We start from the raw sequence: 15,795 nt of genomic DNA on the forward strand, positions 1-15,795 counted from the left end.
CCCGGCCCCGGGCGAGCCCCCCCGGCACCGAGCAGGGCCCGCGGCCCCCGGTGCCCCGGCATGGCCGTGTTCGACACCCCGCAGGCGGCGTTCGGGGCGCTGCGTCCCGTCTGCGTGCAGCTGACGCGGGCGCAGACGGTGGAGAACGTGCGGCAGCTGCAGGCGCACCTGGCCGGGGTGAGCGGCGCGGCCCTGCAGGAGCTGCAGGAGTACGTGCTGTTCCCGCTGCGCTTCGCCCTCCGGGTGCCGGGGCCCAAGCAGGAGCGGCTGGTGCAGAGCCTGGTGCAGTGCATCTCCTCCGTGCTTGCGGCGACGTGCGTGAAGAAGCAGGAGCTGCTGCAGGAGCTCTTCTCTGAGCTCTGTACCTGCCTCGCTCCCCCTCCCAGCTCGGGCAAAGCCGCCCCGCTGTCTGAGGAGCTGAAGCTGGCTGTGATCCAGGCGCTCCACACCCTGATGCATTCGGCTTATGGGGATGTTATCTTGTCTCTGTACCAACCTTCCACCCTTCCGCTCTTAGGATTTGCTGTGTCTTTGCTTCTGACACTTGCAGAGCAAGAAAAAGCAAAGCAAATCAAGATCTCTGCTTTGGAGTGCTTGCAGGTCCTGGTTCTGCAGTGTGACTGCCAGGAGCACCGACACCTGGATGAAGATGAGGCACAGCAATGTGGGGATTTGTTTGCTTCTTTTCTGCCTGGGATTTCTATTGCACTGTCTCGAGTTATTGCTGCAGACATCAAACAAGGTCACAAACCCACCGTTTCTGCCATCAGACTCTTTTATCTGATTGTTGGCTTGGTCATGGCTGACAAACAGCTAGCGAGAATCCCAAAGAGCAAGGAAAAGCTGCCAGTGGAACACAGCAGAATATCAGAGCTAATGATCCACAGAGGACCTGACTGGACTAAAAGTACCGCTGAAAAACTCTCTCTTCTCTTGCACAAAGTGGTTGAATCTTCTTCAGTTCACCCCCACTGGAAGGTGAGACTGGAGCTGGTGGAGCTGGTCCACCATTTACTGAGGAACTGCAGTCAGTCACTGGTGGACTCATTCAGTCACCTCTTAAAGGCCTTGGTTGGGCTGGTTAATGATGAAAACAGTGAAGTTCAGAGCAGGTGTAACAAAATTCTGCAAGAGATTGCAGAGCAGAGGATTGTGGCACAGAACAGGGCTCTTGTTGATGTCCTCTCTGAGAACCTCCATTCCCTTTCCACAGCTCTTCCCCGCCTGATGAACTCTCAGGATGACACGGGCAAGGTTTCCACGCTGAGCTTATTGCTTGGCTACCTGAAACTGCTGGGGCCCAAGATTAACATTGTCCTCAACTCGGTGTCCCACCTGCAGCGCCTGTCCAAGGCACTGGTGCAGGTTCTGGAGCTGGATGTGACGGATGTGAAGATAGTGGAGGCCCGGCGCTCTGGGCCACCAGGCCCCTTGCAGCAGAGCGTGCAGAAGGGCAGGCGCCAGAAGAAATACTTCCGCTTCTTCACGGAGGAGAAGGTTTTGCAGCTCCTTCAGCAAGTGTGTCGTGTTCTTGGCTACTACGGGAACCTCTACTTGCTGGTGGATCACTTCATGGGGCTGTACAACGAGTCTGGCCTGTACCGAAAGCAGGCAGCCATGATCCTCAACGAGCTGGTCACAGGAGCTGCCGGACTGGGAGTGGATTTCCTGCAGGCGAGGGAAGTTCCACTGAACGTGGATGATCTCAAAGGGTCCATAACATCCATCCTGGATGAGTACATGGACCAGGCAAACTGGTATTTAGTCACTGGCATTGACACAGAGGAAAGCAGCCCTGAGCAGTCAGTGCAGCATTCGGGACGCTCTGTCTGTGCGGGAGGGGCGTCCAGCAGCGTTCTCCTTCTGTCCCCAGAGCCCCCAGTCACAACCCGCACCATGAACAGCAACATCTGGCAGATCTGCATCCAGCTGGAGGGCGTTGGCTGCTTTGCTGCAGTCCTTGGGAAGGAGTTCCGGCTGCTGCTGCTGTCAGCTCTCTACCCTGTGCTGGAAAAGGCTGGTGACAGGACTCTGCTCATCAGTGAGACAGCACTGGGGACGCTGGCAGACATATGTGAGGCCTGTGGTTATGACTCGGTGCAGTGTTTGATTAATGAGAATTCTGACTATCTGGTGAATGGGATTTCCCTGCATTTGCGCCAGCTGGCATATCAGGCACGTGCGTCCCAGGTCCTGGACACGATGCTGAGACATTCGGATGCCAGCTTGCTGCCACTGATAGAAGATGTAATCCAAGATGTCCTGTCTGCGCTAGATCAGTCGTACAATAGCCAGGCGTCCACCTTCCTCAGGGTCCTCCACTCAGTCATGACTGCTCTAGGTACCAAACTGATGTTTACTTTGTGTAATTCAGCCTTGCTGTCACTAAGGGCACTTGGACCTTTCCACTTGCCATGGGAGGTTCCAGGTAGCCAAGGTGTTGCAGTGTGATGGCCACTGTGCTTTGCTTGCTGGAGCAGCGCTCAAGCAAAGATCACCAGTAGCTTTCCCTCTCCAGTTTGCCTGGCCTGCAGCCTTTCACAGGAACGTGGCCTTTAGTGGCTTAGAAAGGAAGGATTCCCTGCTCCCGTGAACATTCTGTAGGAGCACATGGCATGTATTCCTTTTTAACTGTCGAGGAAGTGACTGGGATGTGACAGCAGGTGCCTCAACCAGGTGCAATCCCATGAGGTGTGAGAACCATCTCACCCCTCATGGAATCCATGGCACCTTGCTGACTTACAGGAGGGGATCGTCGTTGCTCAGTGACATGTCAGTTCCTTTTTTGCAGTGCAGTGGTTTGGAATGCCCAGCGCTGAGGAACACCAGACTGACAAGGGGCAGAGTGGGACTCGGTCCCAGGGGCAGCAGGAGGTGACAATGACAAGTCAAGAAGTGGAACGATTCTTCCTTGACTATGTCAGCCAGAAGCAGATCGCAGAGGGTGATCTTCCTGACCTGGAGGAGGAGGAGGCAGGTCAGTGCTGTGCATGGCTGGAGAGGAGCGTGGTCATCTTGCAGAGAGACTGTGACTCCAAGGTGTCCTTCTGTCACATGGGGACCTTGGGACCAGGCTGACAGTCTCAGGTCCTCTTTGGGCTGACCTTGGTTCATGTGAAGTGCTGTTGGGTGTCCTCGCTTTGTTCTGTTTGAGTGGGGGAGCCAGATGTCTGCAGATCAAGGCTTCTCTAGCTGAGACACAAGCACACTGTGTTTTTTCTCACCTCGTAACAGTTCATTTGGGTTCAGGTCCTGAAGTTTCCCCTTTCCAGGATCCTGTGCATTTTCCTTGTGTGCCCTTGGGAATCTCTGTACTGTTTTCTCCTGGCTAATGATGCCACTGCTCCCTTCTTACTTGGCCTTGGCAGGCACTGCAAACATTCATATAGGGAACTTCTTAGTCTTCACTGGGCTGTGCTGCAATCCTGACCTTTAAATACTTCATCTTTAAATACCCAGGCTTTTCATTTTTAATAAAAATCAATGGGAAACAAGCCCATGGTGAGAAGAGACTGCAAATGTCAGACCAGCTGCATTGTCCAGTAAAGAAAGCTAACATTCCCTAGCCCCACACTTAACTGAACCTGACACTAACTCACAGAACTCATAGACTTAACTATATCTAAGCACATTAAAAATTGCCAAAGGCCTTACTCAGGAATTTGCAGAGTGGTTGTGGGTGGGTACTGTGATCTCCCAGAGCTCTCAAGTGATTTTTATGGCTTCAGTAATGGTTTTGTCTTCCAGATGAGGTTCCCCTTGCTAAGCCAGAGCCCAACTCTGACATGGAAGGAGAAGCTCCAATGCCAAGCCATGCTCAGGTGGCCAGGGATGTGATGGAGAGGTGCATCCACTTGCTGTCTGACGGGAGCCTCCGAGTGCGGCTGAAGGTCGGTAATCGCCGGCTCTGAGGGGACAGATGGTGCCCATGAAGGGGCTGGTAGCTCGGCAGCGTGTGTGCCATGCACGTTGGGCTCCCTGCCATCCCCAGGTTTGTGCTGCCATATGCTCAAGCAGGGCAGATCTTCCAAACCTGGCAAAAGAAAGGGAGATCGTTTTTTGGGGGTGCTTTGGATTAGGAATTGCAGCCAGGTGGAACAGAATCTTAAAGGTGGCTTTGTATTGGGTGCTTTCCCTTGATGCTTGTGACAGTTAAGTCTAGTGCTTTGTCCTTAGGTGGAGGAAACAGAAGCATCTTTCTCCCATCTGTGCCTCCCATCCCCCTTCCTCAGGCTGCAGTGCACAGGCTGATGAATGTTTTTGAAGTAGCTGGGGTGATGATAAGCAGGGCTAAAAGCCTGGCTTTTTTCTAATTATGAAAACCCTTTGAAGGTGGCCTCCTTTTAAAGTGCAAAGTGAGACAGAAAAATGTGGCATAACCCAGATTCTTGTCCCAGCAGTCCCAGCTCTGCCAGGTGATCCTGCTGCCTCAGCCGCAGTGGGGTCCAAGTGTGCAGCTCAGGCTGTGGGATCAGGGCAGGAATCCTGCCCTGTACCCAGCACAGGTTGTGTCACTGCTGTGCTTGTCCCTTTCCAAACAGCCCTGATCTTTAAGCACTGTTCACTTGTCCCCATTCCTGCTGCGGTAAAAACTGCGCCCTTTGCTGTTCAACCCCTCCTCCCGGCTTCCTGACGTGATGCTGGGATCCACCTGAATGCCTGGCACTGCAGCGCTCAGAGTCTGCTCCCTCCCCTCCTGCCCAGGTCCTGGACGTGCTGGAGCTCTGTGTCACCGTGCTGCATCCTCATGGAAACCATCTGCTTCCCATGGCTCACCGTGTCTGGCCAGCTCTCGTCACCCGGCTGATTGGCGACGACCCTCTGGCCGTGCTCAGAGCCTTCAAGGTATGGCCGTGGCTGCCAGCAGCGTTTCCAGCTGGGGCTTGGGCAGGAAGTGGCTCAGGCAGTGCTGCAGCTCAGGAGAGAGCACCAAGCTCCTGCAGCGATGTTTAAATGTGCTTTGGAGCATGGGGTCGCTGTGCTCTGCTGTGACTGGGTTTGTACCACTCTCACTGCAGCTTGTCCAGAGGCAAAGCCTTGCTGCTGTTCCTGGGGGAAGCAGCAATGTTGGTGGTTATTGCAGGGGTGAGAAACACAGCTCTGCAGCCTGAGCAGCTGTTAGGGGCACCACGCAGTGCAGCTTGGCCTCACTGGAGACACAGTCTCAGATTGAAGATAGGGGAGCATTTCATGATTGAGGCATTGGCAAGGGAGGGGAGAGGTTGAACAAAGACTTGGCCCTATAATGACATTATTAAAGAGCTCCTCACCTTGTTACCTGGCTCCTTTCTCCTCCTGATTCACAGGCTGGCCAGTAAAGCATTTCCAGAGGTTGCCAGCCCCAGCATTGCAGAGGAATTTATCTGCTGGGCAGAGTGAGATTCATTTTAGAATCCTTCAGTGTGAATAAAGAGAGTTTTGATTCCCCAAATTACAGAAACCACACACTAAAATCTCCAAATAGCCCTATCATGTACCTGCCCTAAAAGGAGGTAGAGATTGCTGTACAAAAACTAATAAACTCTTGGAAAGTTCAACTCATCATTACAATTTGCACCCAGCTTGGGTTTTGCTATATGAATTTCCCCCAAAGTGTCTTCCTGCCTAAATTCCAGGACAAGAAATGTCATATCAGTGTAAAGCAAACACAGCATAACCAGCATCTCAGTCTTGCACAGTGAGACCATGAGCTTAGTAAAGTTCCAAAAGAGAGATCAGCGTTCTGGCCACGTGGATCCCCTTTGTTTTTACATGCATTTAGGGCCATTCTCTACTCAAGCTGAGTTTGATCCTGGGCACACACCAGTAGTGTTCGGTGCACTTTTCTGTGGCCACTTGGCCTTTCTGCTTGCTGACATGCTTGGAAAGATGTGCTGTCTGCACCACAAAAGAGATTTAAGGCTATAATGATATTTAATGGCATTTTCCATCAGAGACTTCTCCACTAATTCTGAGCAAGACTGCACAGCTGCTCTTACCTTTACTGTGCTAATGAGGGAAGGGCAGCCCAGGAGGTCAGCCAGGTGACACTGCAGAGCAGGGTGCAGCTCCCTCAGCCTCTCAAACATTCACCTTCTGCTCATTATGGGGAAACTGGAGCAGCTGTGGTCACAATGCTCTTGCCTGCAAAAACAATTCTCCAGGAGAGTGAATGTCTGGATCCCCCAGGCTGGTGTGGATCACTGAGCTCCTCCCAGGCCAGTGTGTGCACTATCCCCTGTAACTGATGTCTCTCCCAGGTGCTGTGTACCCTGGCTCAGACGTGTGGGGACTTCCTGAGGCAGAGGTTCTCCAAAGATGTCCTGCCCAAGCTGACCAGTTCCCTCCTCAGCCAGGCCCCAGTGAGTGCCAGAGCTGGGCCTGTGTACAGCCACACACTGGCCTTCAAGCTGCAGCTGGCTGTGCTGCAGGGCCTGGGCTCTCTCTGCGAGAGGCTGGACATGGGTGAGTACCAGGGGAAGCACAGGTTGTGTGGATCTCTGCCAGACTTTACTCTGCCCTCTCAACTTGCTGCTTCTCCTCCTGCTGCCCATGGAATTGATTTCCTGATCTTCTCTAGCCTGAATCTCTTCTCTTTGGGAGCTCTGTAAAGAGGCGCTGGGCATTCTTTTCTCCCCATGAGACAAATGGGAGAGAAAAATCTGACAGCACATCCTACTTGTGGATGAGAAGAGGGTATAGAACGGAATCCCTGCATTGCTGTAGGGCCTGTTGGGCCAAACTTCATTCTTACTGGACAAACTGGAGCCCAGATAAGACTTCTGGCTAGCTTGACTGGTTCCATTGTGGGCTTATCTCTGGGTGACCCTTTAAATGCAGCACATCACACTCTTCTATTGACTGGAACTCTGAAATTCTCCCCAAGTGAAATTTCTAGAACTGACTTTGATGAGGGAGAAGGTTTGCTGGCTAGTTTCTCTTTTCCTCTCACTGCCCTTGATTGCTTTCCTGGCTTTGCAGCAAGATGGTTAAAAAGCAAGGTCAGAAGAGCTCTGGGTCAGACAGCTCAAAGGCTCTGAAGCCTCTGCTGCCAATTTGGAGCTGATTCCATTAGGCAGCAGCTGCTGAGGAGGTCACCTCCTACCCTTCTTTCCTGTTCCATTTCTGCAGGCGAGAGTGACCTGAATAAAGTGGCAGATGCTTGCCTGATTTACCTCAGCGCCAAGCAACCTGTGAAACTGCAAGAAGCTGCCCAGAGGTAATGTCTCTTAAATGCAGGTGTGTTTGGTGTACAAATAGTGGGGGACAGAGGGAGCATAGTGATCCCTTTCCTTCTGCACCTTTCCTGTTCCCCCTTCCAGCACGTTCAAGTCCTGTACAACAGGGCCTCTCATGGAAGCTTTCTGTGGTGAAGTATCATTTACTCCCCAAAATGAGTTAGAGAGGTCAGTTGTCAGCTTGCACAGACATTACAGGTGACCTTGCAGTGCATTTGGGGACAGAGGGGAAGATGTGCTGCTTGCCTTTTCCTAGCCAAATACTTCAAGCTCTTGGCCCACTGGTGGCATCAAACTGCAGAGGGAAGACAGCTACAGAAGCGGATGTGCCAGGCATTCCCTTGTATTTTATCACTTAATACCTTCTGCAGGCTGGGGGATTTACTTCTGTTATCCTTCCATTTTCCCTGGGCTCCAGCCCAGGCTCTGCCAGGTGGACCAGAGTTTGTTTGGGAAGCTGTCAGTCTTGGCACCAGTGTTGTTCTGAAGAAGGCCGGGAGAGTCTGAAAGAGTAACGAGAGTTTAGGTGAATGCGCTCCAGCTCTAGGAAGTGTTGACAGACATACTTTGCTGCTTGGTGTACAGAATCCTGCTCAGCATGTTCTGCTGTCAGGATAAGAAATCACTATTGTCATATGTTGTCACCTGGAACCAAGGCTGGAGATTTCGGGAGACAAAACGAGTCCAGGTCCAGAACAGGGGTCATAAATCAGAAGGCCCCTCTGCCCACGGATGGGGCCAAAATCCAGTCCCCAAACCCTTCCTGTTTGGCCAGCCCTGCTCTCCCCTGAGGGGAAGGGACACCGGCAGGTTCCGCAGGCTCTGCGGTTTCGGATTTCCAAGGCAGGCTGCTGGAAAGGGAAGCAAAGGGAAGTGCAGCCCATGCGTTCCCTTTCACAAAGCACAAGCTCCCGGGGGTGCAGGGTGTGAAGGGCTTTGTGTGGCTGGGCAGCAGTTCAGAGCCAGCGCTCTCCGGAGCTGCAGCATTCCTTTGTTTGTATCTGCGCGGGTGGGAGCAGGTTTATTTTTACCTTGGAGGCTTTCACAGCAGCACAGCAGGCTCCGGCAGCATTTGTTCTGCAGAGGGGCTCTATGCTGTGGGAGTGCATCCCCTTAATGCAATAATGCCTCAGTCCGTGCAGGCAGTGCTGGATGAAAAGCAGAACACCAGGATTTATTTAGATATTTGCAATCTGGAGCTTTTAAATCATTAACCAAGCAGCTTGAGGAGCTGTGCAATTTCCCCCCGACAGCAGGGGTAGGGGAATATGAAATGAGCCCTGTTGGAAGCTGTACGGTGAAGTGAGCTCACTTGTTGGAGCCAAAGGGCAGCAAAGTTCAGGGCAAGTAACATTTTTCTCCTGTATGTTACTTATGTTGTATTTTAAGGGGGAAATGCCATGTGTTTTGCTCCTCCTCCCATGTTTTTGATGCAGCATACATCACATATGTCAGTGAACCAAGCTGCTCATGGAAGCCCTTGCTGTCTCCTGTTTAATTCCATTGACCAGACACATGTATGCATGAAGGCATGCCTCATGCCTGGCCTGACAGCATTTGGAGTTTCTTTTGAGTTTAATTTTTTCAGTTCAGTCCTGTGCTATCCCTGGTCTTGGAGCCTGGATGTATCAGAGTTCATCATATCACACTCACTTTTAGCTGTGTTTCCCTGATATGAGGTTTTCCAGCTTGGAAAAGTCAAAATTACTTTGGATCATAACAATCAGCTCCTGTATCAGGATAATAATCACTCCTCAGCCCCTCTTCCATTTCTGAACCACCACATTCCTGTAAGTTCTGGCTCTTCTTGTTCTCCATGTGCCTGAAAGTAATCCTGCAAACTGACACAGGCTGTCACACATAAGGCCCTTTCCATCTAAGCAAGGGCAGTGTTATCAGCCTGATACATGAGAAATTCTGCATTTTAAATGCTTCTAAAAACAGATAGACCAGAACTAATCGTAGCCCCAGCCTGAGCACCAGCGTACGTCACATAACTCAGCTTTATCACTGCAGAAATCATATGAGGTAAAAGGATGTTTGGAATCAGCTTGCCATGGTGATTTATTCTAACTGGCCTTTGCTCAGCTCTTAGGATTCTTATTTAGCTGATGGGTTGTGACCTGTCAAGAGCAAGGTCAGGACTTGCAAAGTCAGTTGCTCCAAAAATCATACACTGACTATGTGAGAATTCTGTAGGCATGCAAAGAGCTGAGCAGGAATTTTTGGCCAAGGTGCTTGAGCCACAAAAGAAAAGAAAAAGGAAAAAGGGACTTTGGCTGTCATCCAGGGATGTTATCATGCCCCAAGGAGTCTGCTTAATCCCATTTATGGGACCCTGTAGCTTTATTAGATGAAGCTGTGGGAGTAAGTGATTTTTGTAGCTGCAGCTTCATGCAATACTCAACAGGCAAAACTAGATGCTGGGAAAAAAAAGAACTCCAGGACATCTGAGGAAGAGAAAATGGGACAATAACAACAGGCTTTACTAGAAGATGACTGCTGAGACTATTCCAAGAGAATATTATCCAAAGCTTTTTAAAAAACCAGACAACTGACAAAAAGCAAACGCAAAATCACCAAAGGGACCAAACCTACTGAAGAATAGTTTGGGAATGCCAGGGAGCACTAGAAAAGTCTTTGCCATCATTGACGAAGATGAGGCCATGCGAGGGTGGGGAAGTGCCCAGAAAGACTTGGGCAAGGAGGGGGCACATGGGGCCTCACCACTGGGTAGAAAGCTGGGGGAGATGGTGAAAACTGAAAGTCACAAAATGTAAATGTGAGCTTCTCATCAATTTATGGAGTTGCATCGTCCCTGACAAGCTCTTCACTGCAGGGAATAAAGCCTTGAAAGAAAAGAGATTAGGAAATTGTCACTGGCCCCTGTCAAACTGACAAGTAGTTTTCCATTCTTTCATTTTCAAGTGACTGTTTTGAAATTGACACTTAATTCCTACTAAATGTTTGCAGCCCATGACCCTTCAGTCAGCAGTCTGGATAGGAATGATTTTTTTTTCCCCTAAGATGCCAAAATAATTTCCTCAGTTCTTACACCAAAGCCTATGGTGGGCTGTATCCAGTTAAACATTCAGCAGGGATGGGAAGCCCGGAAACCTTGTCCTTCTGCCAGTCTGCTCACTTGCCATGGCTTTGCTTAGAGCTTGGGAAAAGACAAGGCAACAGAATAGCCAAATTGCTCCGTGCTAGTAGAATAAGTTTAGTACACTTGGGACAAATATGAGCTATTTTGGGACCTTTTTTGATACCGAGGTTGATTATGCAGCTTACTTCTTCTGGTTTGCTTGTGTGGCTTGTTGTGGATATTCATTGTCATCTGTCACTCCCAGGCTGGATTGAAGCACGTCAGAACAGCCACCTGCTCAAGGCAAAATTCAATAAAGTTATATTTAAGAAAAAAAAAGAAGAAAAAGGCAACAACAGAAAACAAACTTGGATTAACTCCAGGATTCTTTGCTATGGAAACGGGTTGCTTGGAAACTACCCCAGAGTTAGTTTGAAAATGTAAAAGTCAAGTTGTTCTCTAAGCTGCAGAGCACTCCAGGCTATCAGGGATAATCACAGCCTCGAGCCATTATGGGCACCAGAAGCAGTGAATTCTCCAGGGTCTGGATAATCTCTGAGGGTCGCTCTCCCTGGAGCAACTGATTGGGAAGAGGTTGGAGAGCAGAGTGTCTGTGCTGTGAGTGTAAGAGCTACAGCTGTGTGCGTGCCTGGGATCAGCAGCCTGCTGCACAATATTCCCCATTCCCACGTTCACTTCACAGCAATTCTCTGTCCTTGCCTGCTCCCATCCCAGCCATAAGGAACAAGGATTATCCCTGCAGCTGCCCACCAGCAGCAGCCCATTGAAAATGAGGTGGAACCGCTGGGAGCTGGTGTTTGCTGGCACACAGAGCCGTGTGCTCCCACTGTCACAGCCAGGCTGAGGGCACAGGCAGGGCATTGTCTGGGGAGCTGGAGCCAGGATGGCAGCACGGAGAGCTCCACACCCTGCCCCTGCCAGCCCCTCACTTGGGCTGGCATGAGTGGGCCAGTCCTCCCAGGCAGCAGAGCTGCAGGAGCAAAGGCAGGGGAGTGAGGAGTCCTGTGAGCTCACCTGCACCGATCCACAGAAAAAGGTCGTGTTGCTGAGGCAGCTGTTGCCAGGCCCAGCTATCACTGCAGAGCACATTCCCACTGGTTTCTCTGGAGCTGGCAGATAGGCACGGCCAGCACCTTTGGGAGGGGACACTGCCAACAGCTTCAGTGGTGGTATCTCCCCTTCTGCTGTTCAGAGACCTGCACTGAGGGACAGGTGAGGTGTTAATGGCAGAGGAGCAAAAGCAACAGTTTTGGCTGTGCATGAGAGAGAAGTCACATCCAGAGGGTTACTGTGAAGAGGAGAGGGAGCTCTCTCCTACCTTCATCTCATTTCTGTGCTCTTTCACGTTCCCCATGACACTGCACTCCCTTTCAGAGGAGAGCTTCTCAAAGGGATTTCTTCCCGCTTTACATTGGAAGCAACCTCACTTTAGGGATGAAAGCTCTTCCAGGAGAAATTTGGACAGCAATCAGATCTGGATTTTGTGTGGCTTTTGTAGCAAGTGATCTTTGCTTTTAGAGAGGGAGTTCAGTCCTGTGCTTCTTGGGTGAGCAGAGACAGACCTACAGGAGTTCTCTTCCCGTTATCCCACCTGGCAGCTGCTCCCCTCACAGCTCCATTATTTCACTGGACACTAGGGACCTGAAGACACATGGCTGGGCTTTACTGGGATCTTGGAAAACTGTACCATGGGTGTGGTGAGCGCTGAGTGCCTTTGGTGCTCACAGAGCACTCAGCACCATCCAGGAAGAGGCCTTGCAAATGCCATTCTAATTTTGGTCATGGCACAGCCAGAGAGTTTAATACCAGTTAAGCCCAGTAAACCTTCTGTGCATCATCCCCTGACACATATGTAGCTAAGCCCAAAGGTTGCTGCAGGGAGAGCTGGCAGGAGGGGGTGGATAAGTGTAGGTCACAAAAATCAGCATTTGCTCTTTCACTCCGTGAGCTTCCTGCTCTTCAGCAGCAGCTGTGTCCCAGCAGCTCACAGCTGGAGCCCTGTGTGAAGGGCACACTGGAAAGGCAAATCCCATCTTACTGAGGTATGGAAATGCAAAGTGAAAACCATTGACACAGCAGTAAATCTTCAGAGGAAGTTGTGGTTCCTCTTTTCCTTCATTCTGTTGTTAATGAAGGTTGTGTTTGGTTTTGGTTTAAAATCCTGCTTTGTGAAAGGTGCTGTGTGATTTTTATCATTTTAAAGAATGACAAAAATTTGGAGGCAGCTCATAAGGACTTGGGGTGGTGGCAGATCTCACTGAAGCAAAAAGCCCTTAAATACAGGATTGATCTTCCCTTGGGGCCCCGCCTGGGAAGCTGTACCCAAATACTCTTAGGTTTGCCACCTCTGGAAAGGCAGAGAAGCCCAGATGGGTTAACTCCCTCACTCCCCAGAAACCAGAGAGGGTGGTGAACAACCCAGACAGCTTCTCCCAAGATCTCTGCAGGAGCTGTTGTCTGAAAGATCCCAGACATGCACAGTACATGCAATCACCCACAGTCACCTCCCCAGCATGGGACTGGCAGGTTTACGCTTGTGCCAGCTCCAGCTCTCACGGTGCCAGCACCAAGCCTGGGTCAGATCTGCGCCAGCTGCTTGTTTGATGTCTGTAAGTGACTGTGTGGTATCATAAATATTCTTGTCCCACGTGCCATTAACTGTGAGACAGAGCTGCTTTCTCGGGCAGGGGGGGCACTGTGCTGCCCTCTGTATAGAACCCAATTTGTGCAGCTGCCAGAGATTGCCAACAGCATCAAAGCTTTCCTTAGCTCTTAATAAACCTGTTGGGTGCCAACCCAAAGGCCTTGTCCTTACGCTTCTTTCCTCTCTTCCTACTGTTTTCCAAAGTGTTTTCCTGCACTTGATGCACGTGGACCCTGACAGCACCTGGCTGCTCCTGAACGAGGTGTGCTGCCCCGAGGGGTACGAGCCCCCCCATGCCAGCCTGCACCCGGTGAAGCTCAGCGGGATGGGGCGGCCACGGAACGAGTTTACAGACAACGTGCTGCTCCTGCTCCAGAGGCTGCAGCAGCAGGAGGGCACGGGTCCTGGGACCAGCACACAGGAGGCATCTCCTTCCTGACAGACCTACACAGCAGCTGGGATGGGAAAGGGGAACCACCAGGATAGAGCTCACCTGGGAAAATGCCATCACTGAGGACCCAAATGCTTCAGGGGCAAAGGAAGGGCTGCCCAGTCTGGGGCACTGGCTGAGACACCGTCCCCGTGGCAGAAAGTTTATTTTTTGAAGCGGCATTCGAGGATGAGGTGGGTACGTGACCCTGACTCCTCCTGACTTGTGCTTCACCAGCACCATATGCAGAGAAAATGGCACATCTGTTCCAAATTCTTCAGTATGAAGAGTGAGTTACCTTCCAGAAATTACTTCCTAACCCTTGATCCTTGGGGGGATGCCCCTTTAGCACCTCCACACTGATTTCTTCACAGCTGTGATGATTCCTTCCATTCTCAGCTGGACAGTGACTGACAACTCAAAGCAAAAGCTGTTTCTGGCCTTTACCCTTCCCAGGAAGAGAATCTTGTTTGGGGTGCACTATAAACGTGTTCTATTTAAAAACAGTTAATTTCAGAAGTTAAAGTGCATTTCCAATAAATCCCTCACCTATGTTACTGGCAAGAACAATGTGTCCTCTCAGAAGCATCAAGGCTGCTCCTCACAGCTGCAGTTTGCTGAGACCAGATGGAGGCGACCAAACGTGCTCTGTTCTCTGCCTCGCTCTCTGTTCTCTGCCTCGCTCTCTGTGAGGTTCTGTAGGGAATCAGCCAGCCCTGATTTACACCTGGGAGTGATTTACAACTTCTCCCAGGCCCAGATCACGGTTCTGGGGCCATTTCTAACCCCCACCCCAAGGAGAATTAGATAAAGCACCTGCCTGTGCCCCAGTACAGCCTCTGCCTGTCCATGGTCAGTGCCAGCGGTGCCAGGGCCTGTGAGCACTGTGACACCCCAGCAGTGACGTGGTTTGTTCAAGTAGGTACAATGTGGCACAGTGAGCAGAGGATGACTCTTCTTTGGGGTCAGCTCACTCCCCCTGCTGCGGGGCCTCTCCCCAGTCTCCAGCTCCCACATCCCCTGGCTCTTGCTGCAGAGATTGTCCACAGGCACCGCATTGCTCAGCTGCTCCCGAATCCCGCAGCTTCACCCCAGCAGCTCCTGGCAGCAGGCTGCCTCCTGCCACTCGGGAAGATCTATGCAAGTGAAGCAAAAGGGCAGATCTTGACTAAATTTGGGAGCAAGCTGAGAAATACAAAAATCAAAGCAATAAATAGATTGTTACATGGAGCAGGCTTTGTGCATCAATGTTGGGATCCTGGGTCAACATCCAAAACATGTCTCTGCTGGTGGGTCCACGGGCACTGCCTCTGCTGCCACATCCCTCAGCTGAAGTCACTTCCCCTTGTCTCCCTGGTTTTATTCAGGCTTTCCTCCTGTTTTCTTCTCCAGGGAGAACACGAGTCAGTGGCTTTTTATCTGGTAGGACAGGGCTGCAGGTCAGCTTTACTCTTTTTTAATATGTGTTCAGTGCTTAACGCTGGTTGGGTTCTATACAAAGGAGCCTCCAGAGCTGCTCTGACAGGGCAGGCAAGGAGGTGAAATACTGTCTTTGGTTTCCAAGCGCCCTTGGGGCTGGTGCAGTTTTCTGGGTTGTTGTATCACTTGACAAAAGTCATCCATTAGGTGCAGATGCTGCATCCGGCCTCGCTCTGCTCAGCTGTGCTGTGCTGGGGATTCCAAGGAGCCAGCCTGCCCGTGCCAAGGCTTGCCATCCTGCAGGACAGGCATGTGATTCAAGGGCAGCATTGTCCCATCACTGCCCAGTGCCCAGGAACCAACCACAGCACCCACCAGGGCTGTGGCACAGCTGACTGCACCAAGACATCCCCACCCAGAGCCTGTCCTTCACAGTGCTGCTGTCCAGAGATTTTGCCCACAGCCCCAGCCAGCAGTTGCGTGCTGATGGCAGGAGAGGCTGTCCTGCCTGTCACAGTCAGCTCCTCTCAGCTTCGTTATCGCCCTTGCTTTATTGGAGGCTGACTAAATTGCTTTTGTCTGAGGCAGGATAATGGCTGGGAGAGGGACCGTGTGGAAATGGCATTTTCATGAGGCTGGTTCCTCCCCAGCAGTGACTTGCATATTAAGCTCAGCCCCTTCACAAGCCCAGGGCTTTCCCTGCCTGAACTCTCCTCCACCAAGCAGCCCCCAACACTCGGGGATGGGGACCCCTGGCTCCCCCCACTCCAGCCACCCTCTGTGGGATCAGAGAGCCGAGAAAGCCGTGTCCAGCCACCTCCTCCATGCACAAATCCAGCCAGGACCCTGGGGGACTGCCACACCCGGGGCTGGGGCCACAGTCCCACACAGAGCCCCTGGCACCAGGCGCCGCTGAGCCACGCACACAGATCCAGCAGGGTCTTCTCCTCAACTCCTGCTCCCCAAATTTCCTATAAAC

General features: G+C 51.5%; 1 protein-coding gene across 3 annotated transcripts; it reads left to right on the plus strand.

Annotated features, from left to right (window-relative positions):
* Positions 1 to 60: 60 nt before the first annotated feature.
* TTI1 (TELO2 interacting protein 1) lies at positions 61 to 13,406 on the plus strand. Of its 3 annotated transcripts, none has more exons than XM_040079643.2 (7): positions 61 to 2,341; positions 2,792 to 2,977; positions 3,748 to 3,890; positions 4,705 to 4,845; positions 6,240 to 6,444; positions 7,111 to 7,198; positions 13,172 to 13,406. In XM_040079643.2, the coding sequence occupies exons 1-7, from the start codon at positions 61 to 63 to the stop codon at positions 13,404 to 13,406; spliced, it is 3,279 nt and encodes a 1,092-aa protein (XP_039935577.1). The 3 variants fall into 3 exon arrangements, with proteins under 3 accessions (XP_039935577.1, XP_039935579.1, XP_039935578.1); XM_040079645.1 differs by lacking the exon at positions 13,172 to 13,406 and adding an exon at positions 10,568 to 11,977; XM_040079644.2 differs by lacking the exon at positions 13,172 to 13,406 and adding an exon at positions 9,628 to 10,561.
* The last annotated feature ends 2,389 nt before the right edge of the window (positions 13,407 to 15,795 follow it).

The sequence above is a fragment of the Hirundo rustica genome, chromosome 16 (assembly GCF_015227805.2).
Source record: "Hirundo rustica isolate bHirRus1 chromosome 16, bHirRus1.pri.v3, whole genome shotgun sequence".
Classification (NCBI taxonomy): domain Eukaryota; kingdom Metazoa; phylum Chordata; class Aves; order Passeriformes; family Hirundinidae; genus Hirundo; species Hirundo rustica.